At 39.4% G+C, this 26945-nt stretch overlaps 1 protein-coding gene across 2 annotated transcripts in view; it reads left to right on the plus strand.

The window, feature by feature from the left end:
* Positions 1-26945, plus strand: part of LOC126255596 (broad-complex core protein isoforms 1/2/3/4/5-like) — a 440517-nt gene that overhangs the window by 302209 nt on the left and 111363 nt on the right. The window contains exons 5-6 of one of the 2 annotated variants that reach the window (XM_049955413.1): positions 4558-4825; positions 23285-23437. The exons of the other annotated variant lie outside the window; for it this stretch is intronic. Of the exons in view, the coding sequence (XP_049811370.1) occupies positions 4558-4825; positions 23285-23306 (290 nt within the window). The 3' untranslated portion in view covers positions 23307-23437. Of the gene's footprint in view, positions 1-4557; positions 4826-23284; positions 23438-26945 lie in introns of those variants that run through there. 2 annotated transcript variants of the gene reach the window in all.

The following is a 26945-nucleotide window of genomic DNA, read 5'->3' on the forward strand; positions in this document are numbered from 1 at the left end:
ACAGATAATAAAATCAGTTATAACTGAAATTATAGAATACAAACAATGGGTTGGTACTGAGACGGATGACTAGAACTTTATCATGCAACTGTAGAAGAGCATTTAGAGGTACTGGTTCTAAAAATTCATGGCCTGACAAGCAACCATTTCATTAAAAAAAAGTTCATATCTGAGCCACCTGAAAGAAAACCTTGCAAATGGTGAAGTGATCATTTTGATGGATTTTGCTGAGAATTATTCATCTGTCATTCATGAAGCTGTTCAAGGTTTTCATTGGGAGAACAGCCAGGCCACATTACATCTCTTTGCGCTTTACTTTGATAGTAAAGAATATGAGCATCTGTGGCCCTAGTGACTGCCTTCATCATGAATTTACTACAGTTCATGCATTCATAATGAGTCTGATTAAATATTTGAGGATAATGATAGGAGAAATCAAGCACATCCACAACTTTAGTGATAGATTTGCTGCCCCAAACAAAATGTTTAAGAATTTTGTGAATTTAGGCCTGCATAAAAAGGATTTTGGTATCTCTGCTGAATGAAATTTCTTTGGAACCAGCCATAGAAAATTTACTTGTTGGAGAATTGGAGGAACAGCTAAAAGACTGGGAGCTCATGGTAGTTAGTAGAAGCCTTTAGATAAGCGAATGTAGACACCCCATGATCTATTTAAGTTCTGCAATGCTAACATTTCAGGCATCATCTTTTTTTTGCGTTGCACAGAAAGAAACTGAACAAATACAGTGTGATCAGGAAACAAGATTTGCCAAAGGTCACACCATTTCTGGGATGAGAGAAAATCACCAGTTCAAGCCCACTGCTTTAAACAAGGACAGAGTAAGCAGAGTTTCCAATGATGTTGCTGCAACCACAGTTAAAGCATTAAAGTAGATGAAGAAATTCCAGCTTTTTCACCTACAACATCACTGTTGTACTGTAAGACACAAGCAACAGCATGGCCACAATGAACCAAAGTTTATTCTCCTTCCACCTACAAGCAAACAACACTTGAGAACATACACAACAGCACAGAAACAATGTAGGTAATGATACAAGCAGTTGCTGTCAGTAAGTATCAACACAATATGATAGGGAGTGCCTGCTGCACAGCACTTTTAAAGAGGAGAGCTCTGGTAGATGGCACAGTGGTGCGAAAGTCATGTGGTCCACTGCAGTTGACCACTGGTTGCAGCCTGTGCAGATGCCGTTGCTTGAATATTCACAGTGTAATGCCCCAACAGTCTGGTGCCACAGCATATACCCAAGTATTACATACAAGATTATAGCACCCCTCCACATAGTGGAAAGGCTGCTCCACCAATGTGGGCATCGAGGCAACTGCTGAGACATCCATAGCCTCTGTGGTGGCTGCCTTAGGCAATGACAGTGGCAGCAGAAGGCGGTTCCAGGCCGGAACCAGTGAAGAGGAGTAGATGTGACGTGGTTGAGGAATCATGCTGCAGCTGCTCCAATGTGAATTATCATAAGAAAGGATCAGTGAAAAAAGTGCTAGTAGTATCTAGATATCTGGTTATCCGACATGATGGAACAGCACTGATATTGATGGTGCCAGTCATCTGTCAGTGCCACAAGGGATGCTGGTGTCAAAGGATCCAAAGGCACCAGCCCAGCTGGTGGCAGCAAAGCGTTGTGGGAAGGTCTGGCAGTAGACATTGGGGGCTGGACACCAGAGGAGACATTGAATAAGAGGGCAGACCCACAGGGTAGGGACGCATTGCCAGGCCAGAACAGGCACTGAGGAAGCAGGCCGAGGCAGTGCTGGTACATCCACAGCCATTGCTGTGATGGTGTGCCAGCAGCCCATCACTAACACACGCCCTACGGAGGTGGCTGCCTCGTCAGCTGTGGACCTTGGTTGGAATCCACTTTGGTCGGCAGCTGAACTCCTGAGCCCAGACTGCAGAGCCAGGAGCGAACCGCAATAAGAGCCATGCTAATGGGTGTTGGTGGGGAACATGAGAAGATGTAGGAGGGTGTGTGTTGCTAGCAACTATGGAGCATTTTTACTGGACTCTGATCCCCACCGACATAAACCTGTAGGAACTCAAGATGCATGTCCATGCAGAAGTCTGTGATGTACTTCTTCATTTCAATGCTAAATGTGTGGATGAGATGTTCCACCTCGACGTTAGATTGGGGGGGGGTGAAAAACGAGTAGCAGTCATATGGCGAATGTCTTAATGGATATAGAAACTGTGAAAGGCCTCAGACACAAAATGTGGACCATTATCTGTCACAAACCTATAAAGAAATCCGTCCATAAAACAAAATTTGGTGGGGGCCTGAATAATTACCAAGCATGACACTGAAGGACATCATATAATGTATGGCAATTTAGAGGAACCATTAACAACCAACAACCAGTAAGAATTTAAGAAGGAAACCACAAAATCAACATAAACATGTTCCCATGGAGACTGCGGTGCAGACCACTGAGAGAGTGCCGCTTGTTGCGTGGCACACTGAGAGCAGGCTCCTACAAGATGTACAATGTCACCATTGACACTAGGCTGAAACATGTGCCAACCAACAGGCCAAGAAATTGGTATGCGAGACACCCCCCCCCCACCCCCACCCCCCACCCCCAACCCAAATGTACCTGATGTACAAACTGAAGCACATCTCACTATAGGGTGGACGGGAGTAGAATCTTAGGTAACAGCCTGTCCATAGCTAAGAGAAGAACACCATCCAATACTGAAATGCAGTGATGGATGACAACATAGTTATGGTCTGTCCAGCCAACCAAGCTGAAAGCAGCCAACAAAACCAGGTCAGCAATAACAGCAGCTGTGTTTTGGGAGCCTGTAATAGGAAACCCTTCCACTGTGCATTGTACCGAACATCTAAGTGGAAACAAAGGAGTTCATCCTGATCAAAAGTAGGATTTGGTCCTGTTTGAATCTGAGATATCACATAATTGAGAACATAGACACAAACATATAAACACAGATACTGATATGAGCAGTTGCTGACAGGAGGGCTTGGTACATGCCTTCTGTGACCTCTTTCACCAAAATTTTCTCAGCTCCTGTCATATTCAGATCCACAATGTGGCATAGAGCTAAAACATTCTGTATGTGGGACTCTGTTGTTTCATGTGACATTGGACCCAGTTCTTCAATTATTCTTCTGCTGAGTGGACATGTTGCTAGTTGTCATCAAATCTTATCTCAGCTACTGAGCTTCTCATTGTCCTCACACTACTGCAGAGCTGTACCATCCAAGTAAAAGATCACATTCGCCAAACACATGTCATTACATCTGTTATACCCGGTGGCTCGGTTGTAAATCCTTTCAGCCATTTCATCAGGTTGTGACCAGCATCTGCAAAGAACACTGATGGCTGCATGATGCACAACTGACTTACTGCTGTTTAGGAATGATGTACTGCTTGTATTCTGGTTCCTGTCCATGTAGGTGATGGTTTTTACGTTGAATAATTGGTGCCATGGTAATGCAGATGTTTTGAAGTACCCGGCATTCCACCATTCTCACATTGTCACCAGAATCACGTCCAAATCTGAAAGTGGGGTAATCAGTCAAATACAACACTTAACAGTGACATTATGTTTATTAAGATAACCAATGAATGAACAGCCAGAAGGGGACTAAACTCTTGGATGGAGGGTATTGTGAAAGGAATGTATCTTTAGTGCTTTTTAGGAGATTCATCCAAGTTTTTGATAATTAAGATAGATTTTGAAAGTTATTGATGAGTTTGGCTGTAGTAATAGACATACTTGCCAGCAATACCAAAATAGTAATCTACTATTTTCCTGTGTCCACTACTGTCAACTATTTTGAACGGTACATTAAGATTTATGGTCCTCTATTGGAAGTTCCCTACCATCATGCATCTTGGGTAACGCTTTGATTTAATAATTTAAAAATTGCACATATTCTTCTCTTTTCTCTTCTACAGAGCAATATTGTGTTTCCAGAGTTCAAAGACTCACTTATCAAATTTGTCAACATTGGACTGAGGTAGCCATCATGCCACAAGGAAGAATTTTTGTTTACCTTTATTTTGCTGAGACAAAAACTGAGATCGGTATTTAGTTTGATATACATATATTCTTGCACTCATTGTTAAGCTTGTGTAGTGCATCTTCTTCCCATCAGTTCTGTACCTTTTGTGCTTCCCTTTGTGATGCACAATCACTTAATCCCACTGTCCTTAAGAAAAAAATTTACTTTAACATTCAGCTGTAATTTTTGCTTAGTGTAGTGTTTCCATCATATCCTTTGCAATCTATAAAATCATTAGGACATACCCCTTTAGATTACCCATTAATGAAACAGAATAGTAAAAGCTGTTGCTTGCATACTCATGTAAATAAAAAAAATTTCTTCATAAAACCTGGTAGCTGGTGGGCCAATAGTAATGGTTTTCACAAAATCTCATTAAAGAAAAGAAAATCAGGTATTGGCACTTCAGTTATAGAATTGTAATCTTGCCAGAGAATATGAGTGTTTCCTTTGTTCTCACCATCAGCAACTGGTATCATTTCGTTGCTTTCTACATTTCAGGAAATTATCCAGAAGACATGGAAAACTCAAGTTATAATAAAAGAGGAACTACTAACTCCATCTTCAGGACATTACCTGGGGATGGTTATAATAGCGCATCTCTTCACCAGTGTCAGTTATGTGGTAAAATTGTTTCTAACAAGTGGCACCATTATCATTACCACAACCCAAAATACTTCAAATGTTTGTTGTGTAAAACGGTTCACAACCGGAGAGATCACCTAAAAACACACATGAAAGTAAAGCACAACGTGACCCATGGAGAAAGGTTAGCAGTACCCTGATTTGCACTTTGTCTTCATCATTGATTACTTTTTGCTTCTACTGGGTGAAATTACATTGCCTGTTTGATAGTTAATGAAGAAATTTGTAAAGTAATATTTGCAATTAGAAGTCTTAATGAAAGCCATGTTTTTAGGTAATATGATATGTTTAATACACAACAGTTATTGATTAACTGACTTGTTAAATAAGAATTAACACAATAGTGTTATCATGTTTAATAAATTATTTAGAAGATGTGTACTACAAGGCATAACATTTCCATTGCATGCCTCTCACATTGAAATAATTTCGATATCTGCTATGTACTATTTGTGGATAGAGAACGTGAACAGTACAAAAAATTATGTCTCTATTGATCACATTCTTCAAAATGTCAGCAAATGACAGAAAGAAAGGCAATGCTCCAAATATGAACAAAAATGTCAGTAATAACCCCAGTAAAAGTAAAGATGCTTAAAAGGTAAAGGAAAAAATCCTCAGAGTTACTGTCCTTGCACTTTTTTCTGGAGTCCTAAAAGATGGAGGAATGGAGAGGACAAGCTTCTCCTGCACGTATGTGGTTGCAGGGTGATGATGCGTAATGGGAAAGTTCATTCTGGTATCATCATCCAGGGCAATCAGAAGCTAAATAAGATATTCCCCACTTCTCAGTAATTATTAACTGAAATGGATCTATGAGATTAATCAATTTCAAATGTAATAATATCTATATCTGACTAGAACAGATAATTGCTGTGCTGGAAACCACTCATAACTGAGGGAGTCTCTCAACTACCAACTTTAAAGTTATAGTCTAACCTTTGAACGGCATGGCAAATGGTCTATTACATAAATTAGACTTAAATTTTATATTAACATTTTGCGAAGTGACACAGGTCAGAGAAATTTGTGCTGATATTGAGACTTTTTGTTCCTGTCCACCATTCATGACTGGAAGAGGAAAGGGGGTAAACCTGATAGGCATCAGAAGTACTGTCTGACAGACATAGAACTGTGGGCTTTGCAGAAGAGATATTACTAAATACACTTGGAGCTCAAGGAAAAAAAAATCTATTGTTTGGTGTGAATAGAAAATGTCACTGGTTGTATAAAAATATTAATCCTAATACTGAATCGAAGTTTCTCTAGTAATGTTCTCTCTACAAAAAATGATGGTCAATGGTAGTTGTTTTCTTAGTGTGCCTGTATGACATGCTGCTGAAAGTCGCATAGAGCTTCAAATAAATAATCCGATAGCCTTAATCCCTTGAGGCTCCACAACACTGCAACTAAACTCTGCTTGAACAATATAAAACTTGACATAGATTCTGCAGAAAGGCAATGGCTATTTGGAGACAACAGGTGTATGTAGGTAATTTGGATGATTATTGATACTAAAGACAATAAAATGAATCTTGAAAATAATGACTATGCTGGGGGAACATTTCTTACTTTGGAAAGCCAGACCACAAGCAGGTTCATGTTGGTAATCAGTCCATTCGGAATCCAACTGTCCAGGCAGTAGTCTGTTCTGTGTTGAATATCACAGACTGGCATGTTCAGTGAAAAAGTCACCTTAAATCACTTTGTATATACACGTTCTACACTTAATAATGTCGTAGTACTTCAGAAAACTTCAAATAAATCTGAAATTAAACATGGTGGGAGGCCAACAATAATGGCCTAGGTGGGGGGGAGGGGGGGGGGAAACGACACCACCTCCGTAACTGTCCTTTTTTTCCTTATTATGACAAACAAGAATTTTTCAATTCAAAGAACAGCACAGAGCACCAAGGGACTTGATCTCTTGCAGCTCTTTGTCACTCATTCACTTATAATATAGTCAGAATTGCTCCATAATTGTTGTGGTGTGTGAGACAGCATAATTATGTCTAATCTTAAATGTCCTTCTTCAATTCATAACACAAATTGTCCTTTTTTATAAGAATTATGTAACTTAAATTTCATATTAACATTTTGCAAAATGACACAGAAATCAGAGAAATTTGTGCTCATATAGAGACTTAGCTGTAGTTTTCATTCATGTCCCCCATTCACGATTGGAAGAGCAAAGGGGGTAAAGCTGATATGCATCAGAAGTACTGTCTGACACACACTGAAATGTGGCATTTGCAATAGAGATGTAGAGTGGCATTTGCAGTAGAGATATAGATGTACATGTAAATACAGATGAAAGTGAATGATGTATTCAGAAATCATAAATTCTTGTAAGTTCCATGCCATGTCTGTTAGAAAATCCACCCTGCTTAGTTTTCTTGCAGTTCTGCTGTAAACAGATATCCTTCATCTTATACAATACTGCAGTAGCATGAGGACAATATGATGATTTTAGCTTCATGTATCTGTGCTGGAATTTATGCAAAAGTAAGTGATCTTATACTGTGGAGTAATGAAAATGACAGCTGGAGGGCAAGTAAAAAAAATTCAAGTGCACTCATTCATTCATTCATTCACTCACTTGTCCTGTTCAGTAAATCTCAACTTGAAGAAGAGCCTTTGCAGGTGGGGAATGAGTCCCCCATTAAATGGCGGAAGCAACCACTGCAGACTACCTCTATAAAGTATGAAAAGAACTAAAAAAATTATGACTAGTACTTATCTACTCACACTCATAATAAAATTACAGGAATTACTTCTTCATTACCTTAAGTTTTTATATTAGAGGAAAATAGTAATTTTGAAAAAATAAAATAAAAAAGACTTCTTATGTAACACTCAGCTGCTGTTGTTATCTAATATTTCAACAAATAATTTATGTAATTTTATAGAGACAAATATCAGCTGCCTATATAACAGGCAAACCTACGCGTAGCATTTGTAGACTTAGAGAAAGCTTTTGACAATGTTGACTGGAATACTCTCTTTCAAATTCTGAAGGTGGTAGGGATAAAATACAAGTCGTACAGAAACCAGATGGCAGCTATTAGTCAAGGGACATGAAAGGAAAGCAGTGGTTGAGAAGCAAATGAGACAGGGTTGTAGCCTATCTCTGATGTTATTCAATCTGTATATTGAGCAAGCAGTAAAGGAAATAAAAATAAAAATTTGGGGTAGGAATTAATCCCCAGTGAAAAAATAAACACTTTGACTTTTGCTGACGACATTGTAATTCTGTCAGAGACAGCAAAGTACCTGGAACAGCAGCTGAAAGGAATAGACAGTGTCTTGAAAGGAGGATATAAGATGAACATCAACAAAAGCAAAACAAGGATAATACAATGTAGTCAAATTAAATCAGGTGATGCTGAGGGAATTAGATTCAGAAGTGAGACACTTAAAGTAGTATATGAGTTTTGCTATTTGGGGAGCAAAATAACTGATGACTGTTGATGCAGGGAGAATATAAAATGTAGACTGGCTATGGAAAGGAAAGCGTCTCTGAAGAAGAGAAATTTGTTAACATCAAGTATAGATTTATGTCAGGAAGTCCTTTCTAAAAGTATTTGCATGGAGCGAGTCATGTTTGGAAGTGAAACATGGATGATAATTAATTTAGACAAGAAGAGAATAGACACTTTTGAAATGTGGTGATCTGCAGAAAATGGTGAAGATTAGATGGGCATATCATGTAACTAATGATAAGGTACTGAATAGAACTGGGGAGAAGAGGAATCGGTGGCACAATTTGACTAGAAGAAGGGATTGGTTGGTAGGACATATTCTGAGGCATCAAGGGATCACCAATTTAGTATTGGAGGGAAGTCTACAGGGTAAAAATTATAGAGGGAGACCAAGAGATGAATACACTAAGTAGATTCAGAAGGATGTGGATTGCAGCAGTTATTCAGAGATAAAGAGGCTTGCACAGGATAGAGTAGCATGGAGAACTGCATCTGACCAATCTCTGGACTGAAGACCACAACAACAACATATACCAGTAAAATCAGGACCTGTTTAATATGAACATTCGTGTTAAGCAGAGCTTATGTCTGCGATCTCTCAGTTCTTGGAATATTTGGGATTTCCAGTTTCCTGCCTGATCTCTATGAGCAACATGTTATACTGTAGGACTTTGCAGCAGAATATAAATCCTGATTATCAACTGTTGGTATGGATGCATAGTCTACATGTAAATTATTTTTCCTTCTTCATCCTTGTCTGTCATCTGCTAACTACTGTGAAGTGCATGGAAGAGGGTATGTTGTGTTGTATTAGTTATTAGGGCTTTTATCCATTCCATTCAAGTATAGTATGCAGGAAAAATGATTGTTTAAATGCCTCCATGTATTCTGTAATTAATCTAATCTTTTTGTCACGATCCCTGCAGCAGTGATGTTTACGGGGTTGTAGTATGTTCCTGGAGCCATCATTTAAAGGTTGACCTTGAAACTTTGTAAGTAGGATTTATTGGGATAGTTTATGTTTACCTGGAGGATTCTTCCAGTTCAGTTTCTTCAGCATCTCTGTGACACTTTCCCATGAATCATAAGTGTGACCATTTGTGGTGCCCTTCTCTTTATACATTCAATATCCCCTATTAGTCCTATTTTGTACGGGTCCCAACACTTGAGCAATATTCTAGGATGGGTTGCATGTGTGTTTTGTAAGCAATTTCCTTTACAGACTGGTTGTGTTTACCCAGTATTTTAACAATAAATGGAAGTCTATTGGCTACTTTACTCATGACTAAGCCTACCAGGTGTAGAAGTATGAAACCAGAATTTCCCTATAGATGGTGCTAGCCATCAGTGTAGGGCCTGTGAGACCACGTCTGCAGTGCCATATGTCACCTGTAACAGCTGATGACGAATGTCAACATGCGGTAACACAAGTTCCATACATTGGTATGTGCTTCAAACCCATAAACATGTTTAGTTTTGTGCCTGTGAACTATGATTTGCAGACAGCATTTGGTTTTTGTTCTCATTTGAAGAAAACTGCTGCAGAATTGCATCAAATGCTTGTCAAAGCTTTCGGTGAACATGCTCTTGGGAAAACAGAAGTGGCTTGAGTATTTCATCAAATTCAAAGGTGGTGATTTTGGCGTGAGAAACGCTGAGTGTGGGAAACCACCAAAAAAGCACAATTTTACATTTCAATATTATGAAAAGGGTAGTTTCTGCATGTCATATAGTGGAGATGCTGAGTCACAAATAGGACAACAAGTATACTGTCAGAAAGTGAGCTTTCATCCAACAAGGCCTTTGTCAAAAATAGGCAACTGCCAGAGACTGTGGTCATATGTGTGTGAGTTGCATTTACATGTGTGTGTGTGTGTGTGTGTGTGTGTGTGTGTTTTGTCGAATTTTGACAAAGGTCTTGTTAGCTGAAAACTCACTTTCCGACAATGTTTTTGTTGTGCCTATCAACAAATCAGCATCTCCACTATATGATGAGTAGCAACTATCCTTTTTATAATATTGTTTCATTCCATCCTGGATTTTTCATTGTTCAGCTTTACATTTTTAAACATTTAAATCAAATTTCCAATCTTTGCATCTCTTTGAAATTTTATCAAGATTTGGATGAATATTTATATAGCTTCATTCAGACATTAGTTCATTATAGACAGCTGCATACTCTGCAAAAAATTTGAGGTTACAATTAATATTGTCCATAAGGTTATGAGCAGTCTACAACAAATGGATACCGAGGATCTTGGATGGTAGATTTGTGCATTAGTTCTACTTCCCTTCTTGTAAATGTGTGACCTGTACTTCCTTCAAATACTGGGAATGGTTTTTTTGTTTGAAGAATTGATGATTGATTATAGTTAACACAGGGGCTAACTCAGTCCCAAGTTCAGTAAATCCAGTATAGAATCTGACAGGGGTTCCATCAGGCCCTGGAGCTTTGTTCAGTTTTAATGATTTCAGCTGTATCTCAATGCCACTGGCACTACCACTGATTTCACTCATCTGTTCAGTGGTACAAGGGTTAAATTTGGACAGTTCTCTTGTTTTATCTTTTGCAAGTTGTATTTAAAACTTGAGTTAAACATTTATGCATTTGCTTTTCAACCCTCAGTTTCAGTTCCTGTCTCGTCCATGAGTGACTAGATGCTAACTTTGGTGCAACTGACAGCCTTTACATATGACCAGAATTCCTGTGGTTTATTTTAAAGATCATTTGACAGTATTTTGATATGGTAGTAATTGAAGGCTTCACACACTTCACTCTTGACAGCCAAATGCATTTCATTTAGCATCTCTCTGTCTATGTACTTATGGCCCTTTGCTTTGTCTTACGCCCAACATGCAGTAGTCTCTGTTTATTTATAAGTTTCTTTACAGTGTTACAGTTGAAAATTGTATAGTTAGTCTTAAATTTATGTTGTAGCATGTGAATTGTATGTGACTTACTAAAGATATCTGGCTGGATGTAAGGGATTACGTGAAGACCTTAACCTTGTGAGATGAAACAAATGCATTCTTGCTATTAACTATAAATACCATTGGGATATAAATGTATTGGAAAGTAAAGTAAACATCCCTAGATCCTCAAAGAGGTTTTTCCAAGCTGTTCTTTATGATCTTCACACAAAATGCTTATAAGCCAAAACAACATGATCACTGCCCACTGTGAGATTCAGTGCCACCTGTTGGTGTTCCAGACACATGATGCAGTAGGAAAGTGTATAAGAGGAGCAGAGTCATATGAAGAATCTTTTTAGGGATGATACAGGCAGCAGATTGGAAAACTCACTGACTTTGACAAAGGGTAAATTGTTATGGTCTGGCACCTGGGAACAAGCATGTTGTAAACAGTGAAACTGGTCAGCTGCTGCTGTCATGACCACATATGGAAAGTGATTGAAGGACAGTGAAACCATGAGCGGGCTACAAGGTGTTGGGCATACATGCCTCATCAAAGAACATGGAGGTCATTAGCTTGTCCACTGTATAAAGCAGGATGGGTAGTGATTTTGGAAGATAAGATGATGAAGTACAATACTGGCACAGGCATAAGTGTTTGAGTGCCAACCATTCATTGTACGCTGCTGATCATGTGGCTCCACATTAGACGACCAATATGTCTTCCTGCAGTAACCCAACAGCATCATCGATTATGATGGCTTTGAGCACAGGATCCTCAAGATTTGAGTGTAGATCAATGGAAACATGTTGCATTTCAGATGACTCAGATATCTTGTTACACCAGCTTGGTTGTCATGTCCAGATACATAAACAGCTGCTCAAAATATGCAATGTGCCACAGAGGCAGACATGTGGTGGCAGTACTGATTATGGGGGCAGTTGCCTGAGCTCTCACGGGGCCTATTGTAGTAACAGAAGGCATCGAGACAGTTGTGGACTATGTGAACATTACTGTAGACCATCTACATCCCTATATACTTGATGACTTGATGTAACGATATGAGAGAAGGAAAGTTGCTACTCACCATATAGCGGAGATGCTGAGTCGTGATAGGCACAATAAAAAGATTCACACAATCATAGCATTTGGCCATTAAGGCCTTTGTCAGCAGTAGACACACATACACACACGCACACACACACACTCATGCAAACACAACTTGCACACACGTCTGCAGTCTCAGAGAGCTGAAACTACACTGCGAGCAGCAGCATTAGTGCATGATGGGAGTGGCAACTGGGTGGAGGAAAGGAGGAGGCTGGGGCAGGGAGGGGGAGGGATAGTATGGTGGGAGTGACGGACAGTGAAGTGTTGCAGTTTAGACGGAGGATAGGAGAGAAGGTGCAGAGGGGGAGGGGGTAAGTAGCGGAAAGGAGAGAAATAAAAATAAAAATAAATTAAAAGACTGGGTGTGGTGGTGAAGTGACGGCTGTGTAGTGCTGGAATGGGAACAGGGAGGGGGCTGCATGGGTGAGGACAGTGACTAACAAAGGTTCAGGCCAGGAGGGTTACGGGAACGTAGGATGTATTGCAGGGAAAGTTCCCACGTGTGCAATTCAGAAAAGCTGGTGTTGGTGGGAAGGATCCATATGGCACAGGCTGTGAAGCAGTCATTGAGATGAGGGGTATCACGTTTGGCAGCGTGTTCAGCTACAGGGTGGTCCACTTGTTTTTTGACCAGTTTGTCGGTGGCCATTCATGCGGACAGACAGCTTGTTGGTTGTCATGCCTACATAGAATGCAGCACAGTGGTTGCAGCTTAGCTTGTAAATCACTTGACTGGTTCCACAGGTAGCCCTGCTTTTGATGGGGTAGGTGATGTTAGTGACTGGACTGGAGTAGGCGGTGGTAGGAGGATGTATGGGACAGGTCTTGCATCTAGGTCTGTTACAGGGGTATGAGCCATGAGGTAAGGGATTGGGAGCAGGGGTTGTGTAAGGATGGATGAGTATATTGTGTAGGTTCGGTGGACAGCGGAATACCACGGTAGGAGGGGTGGGAAGGATAGTGGGTAGGACACTTCTCATTTCAGGGCATGACGAGAGGTATTTTTTCGCATTTTTGCACCACCATGGATCCTTGCTCCTTCCATCTGCGTCAATACAGAAAAGTTTCCTTATCCTTAGCCAGATCCCAGTCCCACATATTGTCCCTGTGTTGTTGCTTGGCTGATGAAATCCCTGCTAATGGCCTTACCATCAAATTACCCATCTCTGGTGCCACCCCTCCTTCCACAATGACCTCCACCTGTTCAGATTCTGCCAATCCTTAGCCCTCACCAACAAAGTCCTGCAAAACCATATCAGCCAAGCCCAATCCTTCTTTCAGTACCTTCTTTCCATCCACAAAATTCTCCTGCTATGTAATCCCAAATTCCTGGAACCCATAACACACATTGAAACTCTTGCCCTGCAGGAACTTGAGCAACATGCACAACGCCACCTCAAAAAGCTCTCCATCCTGCTCACTTCCTACTCCCGCCTCGGAGTACCACTGTCCACCACTTCTACAACAACTTTCAAACCTCCCCCATGCCCCCTCATAGTCGACAAACCTTGTCTTGCAGACCTACTACACTTACCCATCCCTCCAAAACTCCCTCTCACCACCACACAGAACTAAAAACTTAAACAGACCTGCAACACAGTCATGAACCTTTCCTCCAGAAGCCTTAGTCCCACAGAAATATCAGTCCTTTCCAAAGGCCTCACCTTTTCCCAACTCCTAAATTCAACCATGCAGGACTAGTTAAAGACCTTCTTTCTTTCTCCCGGTCCCTACAGTGGGAACACTTTTTTGCCACCAACCCAACCAATAAGACTTAACCAAAGATCAATATTGAACCTTGCCTAACTCAGTTCACTCCTCCATCCAACCGTGATCCACCCCCACTGCCTCCAAACCAGCCCCTGTTAACTTTTGAGAATTTCTTATCCTCGAACCTTGCCTCACCATCATTCCCGAAATCCCTCAACATGCATACTAACCTTACATCCACAGAAATAACTGCAGTCCACCATCTAAAAACTGATCCCGATCTTATAATCCTACCTGCAGGCAAAGGCTCCACCACATGTAGTTTTGAACCGCAAGGATTACGTGGCAGAAGGACTCCGTCAGCTGTCAGATACTTCCACCTACAAACCATGCCACAGTGATCCCATTCCAGCAATCCAGCAGGATCTCCAGTCACTACTCAAATCCTTAGGCCCATTCCAGAACTTCTCCCCAGAGTCCATCTCTCTACTTACCCCTACCACTCCCCGCACTCCCACCCTCTACATGTTTCCTTAAGTCCATAAACCCAACCACCCAGCACGCCCCATTGTGGCCAGTTACTGTGCCCCCACTGAGAGAATCTCTGCTCTCGTAGACCAACACCTTCAACCTATTACTGGAAACCTATCTTCCTATATAAAAGATACCAATCATTTCCTCGACCGACTCTCCACAGTTCCTTTCCCTTTACCACCTGGTGCCCTGCTCATAACAATTGATGCCACCTCCCTGTGCACTAACATTCCTAATGCCCATGGCCTTACTGCTATCAAACACTACCTTTCCAGACACCCTATGGATTCCAAACCAACAACCTCCTTCCTAGTCTCCATGACCAACTATATCCTCACCCACAATTACTTCTCCTTTGAAGGCATTACCTACAAACAAATCCGCAGTAAGGCTGTGGGCACCCGCATGGCACCATCCTAAGCTAACCTATTCATGGGCCATCTAGAGGAATTCTTCCTAAAAACCCAGAATCCTAAGCCCCCTCACCTGGTTCGGATTCATTGATTACATCTTTGCTATCTGGTTTGAAGGTGAGGACACCTTATTCACATTCCTCCAGAACCTCAACAACTTCTCCCCCATTTGCTTCAGCTGATCCTACTCAACCCAACAAGCCACCTTCCTAGATGTTGACCTCCACCTCAGAGATGGCTACATCAGTACCTCCATCCATATCAAACCTACTAATCACCAGCAGTACCTCCACTTTGATAGCTGCCACCTGTTTCATACCAAGAAGTCTCTTCCATACAGCCTAGCCAACCGTGGTCGTTGCATCTGCAGTGACAAGCAGTCCCTCTCTAAATATACCGAGGGTCTCACTGAAGCCTTCACTAACTGTAATTATCCTCCCATCCTTGTACAAAAAACAAATCTCCGTTGCCTTATCTTTCCAGTCTCCCACCACCTCCTAAAGTCCCACAGTCTGGCCACAGATGAGCATTCCCCTCATAACTCAGTACCATTTGGGACTGGAGAAGTGATTTACAAGCTAAGTTGCAACTACTGTGCTGCATTCTATGTAGCCATGACAACCAACAAGCTGTCTGTCTGCATGAATGACCACCGACAAACTGGTCAAAAAACAAGTGGACCACCCTGTTGCTGAACACACTGCCAAACGTGATACCCCTCATCTCAATGACTGCTTCACAGCCTGTGCCATATGGATCCTTCCCACCAACACCAGCTTTTCTGAATTGCGCAGGTGGCAACTTTCCCTGCAATGCATCCTATGTTCCCGTAACCCTCCTGGCCTCAACCTTTGTTAGTCACTGTCCTCACCCATCCAACCCCCTCCCTGTTCCCATTCCAGCACTACACAGCCATCATTTCACCGCCACACCCAGTCTTTTAATTTATTTTTATTTTTATTTTTATTTCTCTCCTTTCCGCTACTTACCTCCTCTCTCCTCCGCACCTTCTCTCCTACCTTTCGTCTAAACTGCAACACTTCATTGTACGTCACTTCCAGCATACTATCCCTCCCCCTCCCCGCCCAAGCCTCCTCCTTATCCCCACCCAGTCGCCACTCCCATCATGCACTGGTGCTGCTGCTCGCAGTGCAGTTTCAGCTCTCTGAGACTGCAGACGTGTGTGCAAGTTGCGCTCGCATGAGTGTGTGTGTGTATGTGTGTCTACTGCTGACAAAGGCCTTAATGGCCGAAAGCTATGATTGTGTGAATCTTTTTGTTGTGCCTATCGCGACTTAGCATCTCCGCTATATGGTGAGTAGCAACTTTCCTTCTCTCATATTGTTACATTCCATCCTGGATTTTCCATTGTTTGACGACTTGATGTCTTTCCCGACAGCGATGGAACCTTCCAGCAGGATAACTGTCTGTGGCACAAGGCCAGAATCATTCTATAGTGGTTTGAAGAGGATGACAGTGAACTCACATGGATGTCTTGGCCACCAAATTCATCTGATCTTTGGAGAATCCATTAGGGATCATTGAGTAAATATGCATTGACTCATTGATTACAAAAGTAACTCAAAGGAGATGGTACCAAGTCAACACCAGACTTTAATACTTTGGTGGCAATAACATCATAACCAAAGAGTTATTACTTGTCAATGACCCAATGATTTTTGGAATCTCTTTCACAGTTCATATCAACAAATTATGTCTGCTGTGAAGTTCAGGCACTTATATCTTTGTTAATTATTTTCTAATGCTGTACATGTACATGTCTTTGACTACTACAACTCAGGTAGGTCACCCCCCCCCCCCCCCCCCTCGCCCCTTGAGTAAACCTCAAATGCAGCAGTATTCGAACTCTATTGGAACTAGCAGTGACACCTCCTTCCGCAGATGTACACTCACACACCTTATTTTGAGATAACTTACTCCTACACCATTGAGAACCAATACCTGATTGGCAACTTCCCATACCTATTTACAGAATTCCATTGGTTTGTCAAAAATGACACCAACTGTGTGATATGGACATTAATGGTCTCATTTGGATCTAATCTGGATGTTAGCACATCATTGGACTTAATCTAAATGTATTAGTTTCCACCCTTTATTTCTCTCCTCAATATTATGTCACTAATATCTGCACATTATAATGCTGGGTCTGTGTGGCTGTGGCTTTGCAGTAACATCTATTTTCATCTCACTCAAATAAAAAAGCACTAAAATAAGTATCAGCAATAGTAGAGCAATCTCTTATGTTATAACTGTATTGTTTGTGTTTATTTTATGGTTGTATGAGTTATTTGTACTCTTAATTGGCTAGGAAACCCGGTTAGAGGGTAGCATTCTTGCGGCTGTATAAGTAAATCTTATTCACATCATTGGTGTAATGTAAGTCACGTGTATGTGTGGTGCAGGAAATATTTCCATTCACACTTCAAAGTACAACCAGTGGAACAGAACACTTGACAATATATTTTGCAGCAAATAATTTCCTCTGCATATTTATGTATGACCCCTTCATATGATAAAAGCAACTACCTGTTGCCAAAACAATCCTTATGTTACAAGCATTTATGAACGGATAAAATAGTACTATCCAATAAGTATGACGCTGTCAACATAATTTAAGCATATTTGACTGCAAAAACACTCATTCCACTGATAGGTATGACTCTGTCAATAAAAAATGAACATACAGGGCTCCAAAATACTCAATACTCTGGTAATTATGACTCTCTTGCAACATAAGCATATGTGGGAAGTTGTGCAAAGAGTATGTCTACTAGCATGACAAAATAGAACCTGCCACATTTGGATGGGGAGGGACAGTGTGGAGCCAAAGTGCTGTGGTCTTCAGGGCACAGGAATACAGACTTGAGTTGTGAGGACCGCAAAGTTTCCGAACCCTGTACAGAATTTTAGTGTAGGTTCTTTTGTGGATGTGAACTATTGTTTCCTGAACAGCGTGTGGCACTTTTGAAAGAGTGTACCACAGTCTTACTGCACTTATGACATAACACACCACACAAAATACTACACCAAAAACTAGTATTAACAGTTGCTTTTAAACCAAAAAGTGGCAGTTTAAAGTTGCCCTTGCTTAATTATTTCTACTCAGAAGTTGTGAACAGTGCCTCTGAGGGAAAACATTTTCCCGGTTGTAACTAAAGCTTATCCTAGTACCTTATAGTTCTAGCATAATAACAATAGTAGAAGAAACTATAGGAGATAGAATAGTAAAAGGTGAAGAATTACTATACATAAATTAAAATATGAAGTACTATAATGACCAACTACAGTGTTGTGAGCATTGCTCTACATAGTTCAAACAGACTGAGAACCCACTGAGATTAATGACATGTAATTATAATCAGTGCATGACTGTGGGATCGAAGAGAGTATTCTGACACACAATTTTGTAAACCATGTACCTTAGTTTGCTTAGTATATGTATGAGGCTGTCAATGTTCCACTTCAAACTTCCCTTTTTATTTCTTTTTGATTTTCCACAAATATTTAAAATCACTATTTGATGTGTAATGGGTGGCCAAAAAGTTCTCATTTGAGGTTGTTGCTGCAGCATATATGCAACTTAGCATGACTCTGAAGTGGGTATGTAAACATCAATATGTAGGCAAGGGATTATTGTGGCATTATGTGTTTCCAATGTGCATACGGTAAGTGGGGAAAATGAAGTACGGTAACATTATAACCCAATGAATCCAAACAGGGGCAACATACTGTTATTCTTTTCTTTGCTGCTGAAAGACAGACACCAGTAGACATTCACAGGAGAATGAAGAATGTGTATGAGGCAGCATGTCTGTCAATCCAGCATTATGGAATGGTGTGCTAACTTCCATGCTGCTGCTTAAGAATAATGCATGTCCCTATTCTGCAAATTTTGTAACACAGAAATTATGCCAACTCAAGTTGGAGACACTCAAGCATCCACCCTACAATCCTGATCTCTCCCCATGCGATTATCTCACCTTCAGTCTCTTAAAACAGGCCTTGAAGAGTCAATAATTCCTGTCAAATGAGGACGTGTAGCAGACAATTATGGACCTCTTCACACAGCAGAACACGGTGTTTTACCAAATGCCTGTCTTCAACCTGGTGCATTGGTGGGACGATTTTCTCCATGCTCTTGGTGATTTTCATCTACATCTACATGGATACTCTGCAAATCATATTCAAGTTCCATCGAACCACCTTAACAATTCTCTATTATTCCAATCTCATGCAGCGCATGGAAAGAATGAACACCTATATCTTTCTGTACGAGCTCTGACTTACCTCTTGAAATCCCTTGTCAATAGCACTCAACACTTCATGTGAATAAAGAGCTAGAGCTAGTTGTGTTTCACTGGAATGATGCTTTCTAAACCCATGTTGACTGTGTGTCAATAGGCCGATTTTTTTGAGGTAATTCATAATGTTCGAACACAATATATGTTCTAGAATCCTGCTGCATATCGATGTTAACGATATGGGCCTGTAATTTAGCGGATTACTCCTACTACCTTTCTTGAATATTGGTGTGACCTGTTCAACTTTCCAGTCTTTGGGTACATTTCTTTCGGTGAGAAACGATTGTATATGATTATGGGCCTACTGCACCAGCATACTCTGAAAGGAACCTAATTGGCATACAGTCTGGACCAGAAGACTTGCTTTTATTTAGTGATTTAAGTTGCTTCACTACTCCGAGGATATTTACTTATACGTTACTCATGTTGCAGCTGTTCTCAATTCGAGTTCTGGAATATTTACTTCATCTTCTTTTTTGAAGGCAGTTTGGAAGGCTGTGTTTAGTAACTCTGGACATTAACAGCTAAAGATATTGAAACACTTGATGCATTTGAAAGAAAGGTACTTAGACGAATTATCGGCCCAATCTGTGAAAGAGGAAGATGGAGGAGGAGATACAACCATGGGTTGTATACCATATACAAAGACCAACCCATCAGAAGGATAGTGAATTCATCCAGACTGAGGTGGGCGGGACATGTGGGTCGCATGAATGATACAGAAGTACCAAACAGAATATTACAAGGAAAGCCAGGAGAGCAGAGAGGACATGGTCGACCAAGAGCCAGATGGGAAGATGGAGTAATCGAAGATCTTAGGACGATGGGCTATATAAACTGGAGAGTATTGGCAAAGGACCGAGAGAGATGGAAGTAAATTGTAGAAGAGGCCAAGGCTCATCATGAGCTTTAGAGCCAAGAAAGAAGAAGAAAGAGAAGAAGTGTTTAGTAACTCTGCTTTGGCAGCACTTTTCCTGATTGGCATACTGATTATGGACTGTGCAGTATTCAAACAGAAACTTTTCAGTCACCCCTTGTAACTTAACATTCAAACATAGATGTATAGCTAAACCTGACTCCGTCCTAACACTAACTAAATGTTAACACTAAGTGGCTCTGAGCACTATGGGACTCAACTGCTGAGGTCATTAGTCCCCTAGAACTTAGAACTAGTTAAACCTAACTAACCTAAGGACATCACAAACATCCATGCCCGAGGCAGGATTCGAACCTGCGACCGTAGCGGTCTTGCGGTTCCAGACTGCAGCGCCTTTAACCGCACGGCCACTTCGGCCGGCTAACACTAAGTCATTTGAGCTTAGTCTTATATCATTTAAATTAACTCCAAATGCTTCTCTTTTTTTTTTTTGGTAAAGTTCTGAATTTTAGCCATGGATAGATCAATCGGCCCCAACCCACTACCATGTCATCCTCTGCCAAAGGTGTAATCAGATATGGTATGGAGTGGCATGTGGTCAGCACACTGCTCATCCAGACATTGTCAGATTTCTTGACCTTGGAACTGCTATTAATCAGTCAAGTTGTTCCTCAGTTGGCGCCACGAGGCTAAGTGCATCCCACACCAATTTCCTTGCCAAGAAAAAATTCCTGGCAGAATCAGACCTGGGTCCCCCACATGGCAGTCAGCCAAATGCTAGTACACAACTAAAATCAATTATTTCCAAACTGTTGACTAAAATCTGCCACATAAATGTTCCACCAGTTTGATTTCCACTAGGCATTAAAATCAAATAATCTTTCCCAAATAGGGTTATCAGCTACAAAGTCGGACAAAAGAGGTGTGTTAATTGTTACCTCTAAAGTTGACAAAGTGGACAATTAGCAGTCTTTTTGTTGTGCTTTGTTCCACTGTACAATTTGTTTTAATACTGTATTTAAATCAATGGCATATATGTGTGATGGATCTATGATCAAATCAGACTGTGCAGATACATCAGAATGTAACTCTCCTGCTTTATTTAAGATGGTATTTTCCAATTCAATATTTTATTATTATTTCTAAGTTTTCTTTACGAGACTCTGTGATCCAGGGGTAATCCCAAAAATGAGGTCTCCTATTTTTTTTTTATAAATACATAGACCAGTTTATTTCTGCAAGGTGAAAGAAGAGGTTCATAACTTTCTGAACAGCATGGCAGTGAGCTGGTATGACATGGGCATACAAAAACTGCCACAGCATCTACAAAAATGCATTGACAGAAATGGTGATTATGTCAAAAAATAGCTAAATATTCCAGCTGTAAACTGATGTAAACCATTGTAGAAATAAACAGGTCTATGTACTTATAAGAAAATAGGAGACCTTACTATTGGGATTACCCTCGTATATTGAACAAATTTCTAGTTAGTTACTTGTAATTTGACTTTTAATTCATCTCTTTGAGCCTTTAAATCTGCTTTTAAATCTGCATTATCTAGTCAAGTATTCATCTCAGATGTGGCTTTAAAAATTTCCTCCTTTTTTTGAGTTGTTACTGGCATGCCACTTAAAAGATAATAAATTTTCCACTAATCTCCTGATATTGCTGCTGCTTGCTGTGGCATAGGATCTGATGACACAGTCATAGTCCTTTGTAGTTCTGGCCAACAGTCTCCCAAGTTACAGCTTTATTAAATTATTTGGCAACATTTATATTATTTAATTTATTTGGTTTCAGTTGACAAACTATTTCTAGTTTCAACACTTCTAATGCTTGTGATTACTTGGGCCTTCACTACTGAATCAATTGTCTGTGGCAAAAGTGACAATTTCCTGCAAATCTCTGATTAAAAATCTTAAATCTTCTTCAATAATTCAGTTTATTTTTATTCATCAATTTAATTAACTTCCAGCAGTAATTGTTCTGGATGATTATCCTAGGACACTGTAATGTAAATATCACTGATGTTAATAACTAATTTGTCTGCGACCTCTGACTAGCTGATATTATGTAGTAGGTTGCACTGTTTTATTTCTTCATGACCATGTATTCTAAAAAAAACTCAGATTTCTTCTTCATATTTTGCAGTAGGCATTGGATGCACAAAACTTAGCATACTCTGTAAATGCGTAAATAAATATGATACTTTTCCATTCATTGTGATGTATGTTCTTGCACTATTATACAAATATCTTCATCATGAACAGTACTTTCTCCAGGAATGTTGCAATGATTACTTGAGTCTCAATCTCAGTGTAAATTTTGTGGTGACATATGACAGCACAACAAGAGAATAATCTGTTTTTGACATATCTTTGTACATCTTTTGTTCACTGTGATGTCATCAGTATTGTCATGATATGCTCTTTACTCAGCATTGCACCCTGCTTCTCCAAGCAACACTGAAGCATGAAACAAATGCAATGCCTGGGTGTTACTGCAACTCATGGTAATACTGCAGTCGCCATCCCACATTGAACTAGTGAGGTGTTTGTCAATATCCATTCATATACAGAATAGCCACTGGCTGTAGGCACTTAGTGCTACTTGTGTAAAATCATAGTGGGTAGACGGGGGGGGGGGGGGGGGGGGGGGGCGGTATGGGGTGCATTGCTTATAAACTTATAAATGAATGAACATGCTGTGATTATGCTGTCAACACCAGCAAAAAACAACACTCTCATTTCATAATCAAATTTTTCAAAATTTTAGAGGTTTTAGATCTACAAGCTGATACCTTGTGAAGAGTGACAGTTTTCCAATTCTGCCTCAATAAAAGAATCCCTGTATGTTGTTTGTATTGTATAACTAATGTGTCTTTCATGTAGTTTTGATGCTTTCTTCCCTCTTGGTAGTAACATTCAGGTTTTTCTTTCATCCTAGTATTATATCTGTAGTATGAAGTGTAAATAGCTCCTATCAGTTTCCTAATAACATAGAGACACTAATTTTCATGTTATTATTATTATTATTATTATTATTATTATTATGTGTAATTTCTTATCTTTAATTTGTGCCTATATGATTATAAAACAGATATTGTCATTTGGTAATTTCTATGCTGCTTCATGGATTGTAGTTATACAAACTGGATGCATTTTCATGGAAGAGAAATACATTTTGACCTGTCTGAAATAGTGTTTCCTCATTGCAGGAATAAGGGCTTGGAACTATAGGAATTTGTTTGAGCAAGTGGCAGGCAGTATCACTCACACGTGTAAATTGTGTGGTAAAGCTGTGTCACATCTGTGGAATCACTATCATGTTCACTTTCCTGGCCAATATCGTTGTGCACACTGCCCCAGTGTGTTTTCACGGAGTGACTCGCTTCGCTACCACTACCGGACAAAGCACCTGACATTCCCTGCGCACTTTACAAGTGTCTAGTTATCATCTCTGAACAATAAATACTTCCTGTTTTTGAGTGTCTGCAGGGAACCGATGTAAAAATCTTTGTCATAAATGTATGTTTTGTGTGGAGTCACTGTGTTATCTTGTTCCTTTAAATGTAATCAGTTCATGACCTGGAGGCTAATGTGTAGCCACCATTATGACTTTTTATAAATTAAAGAATATCATTTGTACAAATATCAGATGTTTTTAAAGAAAAAAGTCTTGTTATATAAGCCAAAATAGTTCACAAAGTACCAAAAGCATTGTAGCATTATCTAATTTTTATTTGCTGGCCTAGCTCAAAAATTTATGTTTATTTAATGATGACACTTTACTAAAATTATATTTGTTGCTGTTTATATCACTATTAGAATTGCCTTTTGTAAATATTTGTTACATAAGGAAGAAACATTTGCTTTACTTTCAGTTACATTTAATTAATCAGTGTTCATTTCTGGGTCTCCAGTGTTGCAGTAATTTGATTAGAGTAAGATCATCAGTTTATGAGTCAGTCAGTAATTGAAGTACCTAATGAGAGTACCTTAACATAGTTTGTTAAGTGAGTCACCTAGTGCATAAATTATTCAACACAAGCAGAGTTAGAGTAGTGGCCATTTCTGTGCCAGCTGGTACAATCAATAATAATGTATCTGCACTACAGTTGTATCTTATTCTGAACTGTCTTTTAAAGTGCTTAATTTCTATCTGTGTTTTTCACACCTTAAAGCAAAGGAAGGAAAAGCAACAGTCTTATGATGGAGGTCCAGTTGTGCATCCATATCCTAATTCTATAAATGAGCTCCTCATCCAGGCTGTGAAGGCCCAAGGGTCATCAACCAGCTGGCGTGTCATGTGGTATGGAGGGGCATGTGGTCAGTAAATCACTCTCTTGACTGCTGGCAGTCTGCTAAGCTGACCACTCAGCTACAGAGGCAGACATCCTAATTCTCTACCTCTCATTAATTAGTATCCCGTCACATATAATACAAGAGAAAAGTTACTTTTCTTATCACCCAGTCGTGTATAGTGCAGAAGAAAAATTACTTTCCTCCTCACACCTCTGAAATCTTTTTGAAGTACACTTTATTTTCATGTAGCTCTCTCCAGTTCTGAGCATTAACAGAATACTGCCAAAGGATGGTAGCACTTTTTACTGTAAAACTGTTACTCTTGTTTTACAATATAGTAATCAATTAATGACACTGCACATTTGTTCAGGAGTGCTAGGGTGTTTTCATATTGCAGTCTCTCTGTTTTATTGTTATTGACATTCCTAATCATGTTTTGTGCCCATTAACATAATTTATTCTGTCAGATAACAACACTTTATTCTTTCTAGACATTCATTTTCATATGTCAGAGAGCATGCATTGTGCATTCATTTAAGTGTTCCGTCCTTACATTATACACCTCCTCCTTTACCTTCCTAAAGTAACAGTATGCTGGGAAGATAGTATTGTTTCTTCCCCTAGAAAAGGCATCATTGTTCTGGATTTTGTGTTTTGCATTAATTTTTTTTCTATTTTTACAATGTCTCTGTTAATCTGCACATATTCTGAATGGTACAATAGGAAACATGATGGTTCACATGCAGCAAACGAGCTAATATTTTTCCTATACAATATAAGAATTGTCATGATAAACTGAATATACCAATTGAGTACACATTTTGCAGGTTTCTCTGCAACATCAAAAGTGAGAAATTTCATCTGTGTGCCTGAAGTTTTAGTTTTGTGCCTTTCATAATTGACTTTGAAGTCTTGTCTGTAATGGCTAATGTAAAAGTTAATGAATTTCAAAAACAAATTAGTAAGGTTTTCATCAAACTCAAGTAGTATCTGATTGTGCATCTTTATTATGGTACCTTTTATATTAAGCCACTAGTACCTCATATATACTGTATGTACTGTCAAGACATAACATAAGTGTTTTGAAAAACGTCAACATAAAAACATCTGATGCTGACATGTCCACTAAATTTATCCAGTTTCTATGCTGCTGGTACAAAAACTGTGAGTAATTTTTAGAAGTCTTGGTGTAACAGACATCAGAAAAACTCTTTTTCCCATCCGTTTCTTTCAGTGCACCTTTCATAAGAACTTACCGTGGGTGATTGATGTTAAAAAAGAAATATCAAGAATTTACATCAGAATCATGACAGACACACCAACTCACACTGAAGAATTCAACTCATTGTCTGTTTACTACATGAATGGGGCCAATGGTCTGATTTATTAGTCATATTAACATTAAAATCTATAACTAAATGTCAGCTTTTTGTATTTGAGATCACTGACAAAAAGTGCAATTTCTTACTTTTTCAGAAACTCACCTTTATATATCACAGTTTCTCTTTTCCAATTTGGTTGTACCGGTGTGTCCTGTAGAACTAATTACTGTGGACTTCACTATTATGGGAAGGTTTTTCAGGAAAATTTCATAGTCAGATACTGCCACATGCAGAAATTCAAAACAGGAATCATACGTGACTTCTTTTCCTACTGAAGGCAATATAACAAACATGTATGCCAAGATTGGGTCAAAGATGGAGTAATAAATGTATGATTTTGAGTGATTACATCTTGGAAACACTACATTCTTTTGAAAATATTGGGAGGTCTTCTTTCAGTATAGCAATTTTCTGTTAATATCATTGTGTTCATCTGCAGTGAAGATGTGCATGCCATTCCTTTGTGCATATTTCTTGCTCACATAACTTTTGTTGGATGATAATCATTACAGGGGAAATAAATGTATGAACAACTCTGTACCTGTGTAGTATTATTGAAGCCGCATTTTAGCACAAGTGGAATGGTGTATATCAATTTTGACAAGTCAGAATTAAATTTATTAACAATCCACCTGTAACTCACCTGACATGGACCTGGTGCAACATAACCTACCATTTTAGGTCATCCTCCTGCTATAAATAGTCCTAGTGGACATTCGTTAAATAAAATACGCAACACAGTAGCAAATGATTTTCACTTTTTCCATATTTATGCCACATAATATTCCTTTTCTGATGTTCAACTCTGTAATATATGTGAGTCTCTGTATTTGAACCAGATCAGCAAATTACACTAATTGAAAAACATTCACGGAGTTCATTAGTGGCAAATTAACATATTCCATTACATGACTCTGATAAACATACTGACTTCACATTTTAACAGCATGGAGTTAACTGACTGAGAAACAAGTGAAGTTTGCAGGTACACTAGTAGTCCAGGGCTGAAAAGTTACATAGTGAGCTCTTACTCATAACTACATGATTTTAATGTAATAATAAGTAATCAAATGATATTAATGTATTAAATGCTGAATTTTGACTGTCTAAGATTTTATATGTTATGCCTCTTTATACATGAGCTTAATATTGAAAATAACAATTTCTTGAAATACAAGCTTGTAACATGTTA

The sequence above is a fragment of the Schistocerca nitens genome, chromosome 1 (genome assembly GCF_023898315.1).
Source record: "Schistocerca nitens isolate TAMUIC-IGC-003100 chromosome 1, iqSchNite1.1, whole genome shotgun sequence".
Lineage (NCBI taxonomy): Eukaryota > Metazoa > Arthropoda > Insecta > Orthoptera > Acrididae > Schistocerca > Schistocerca nitens.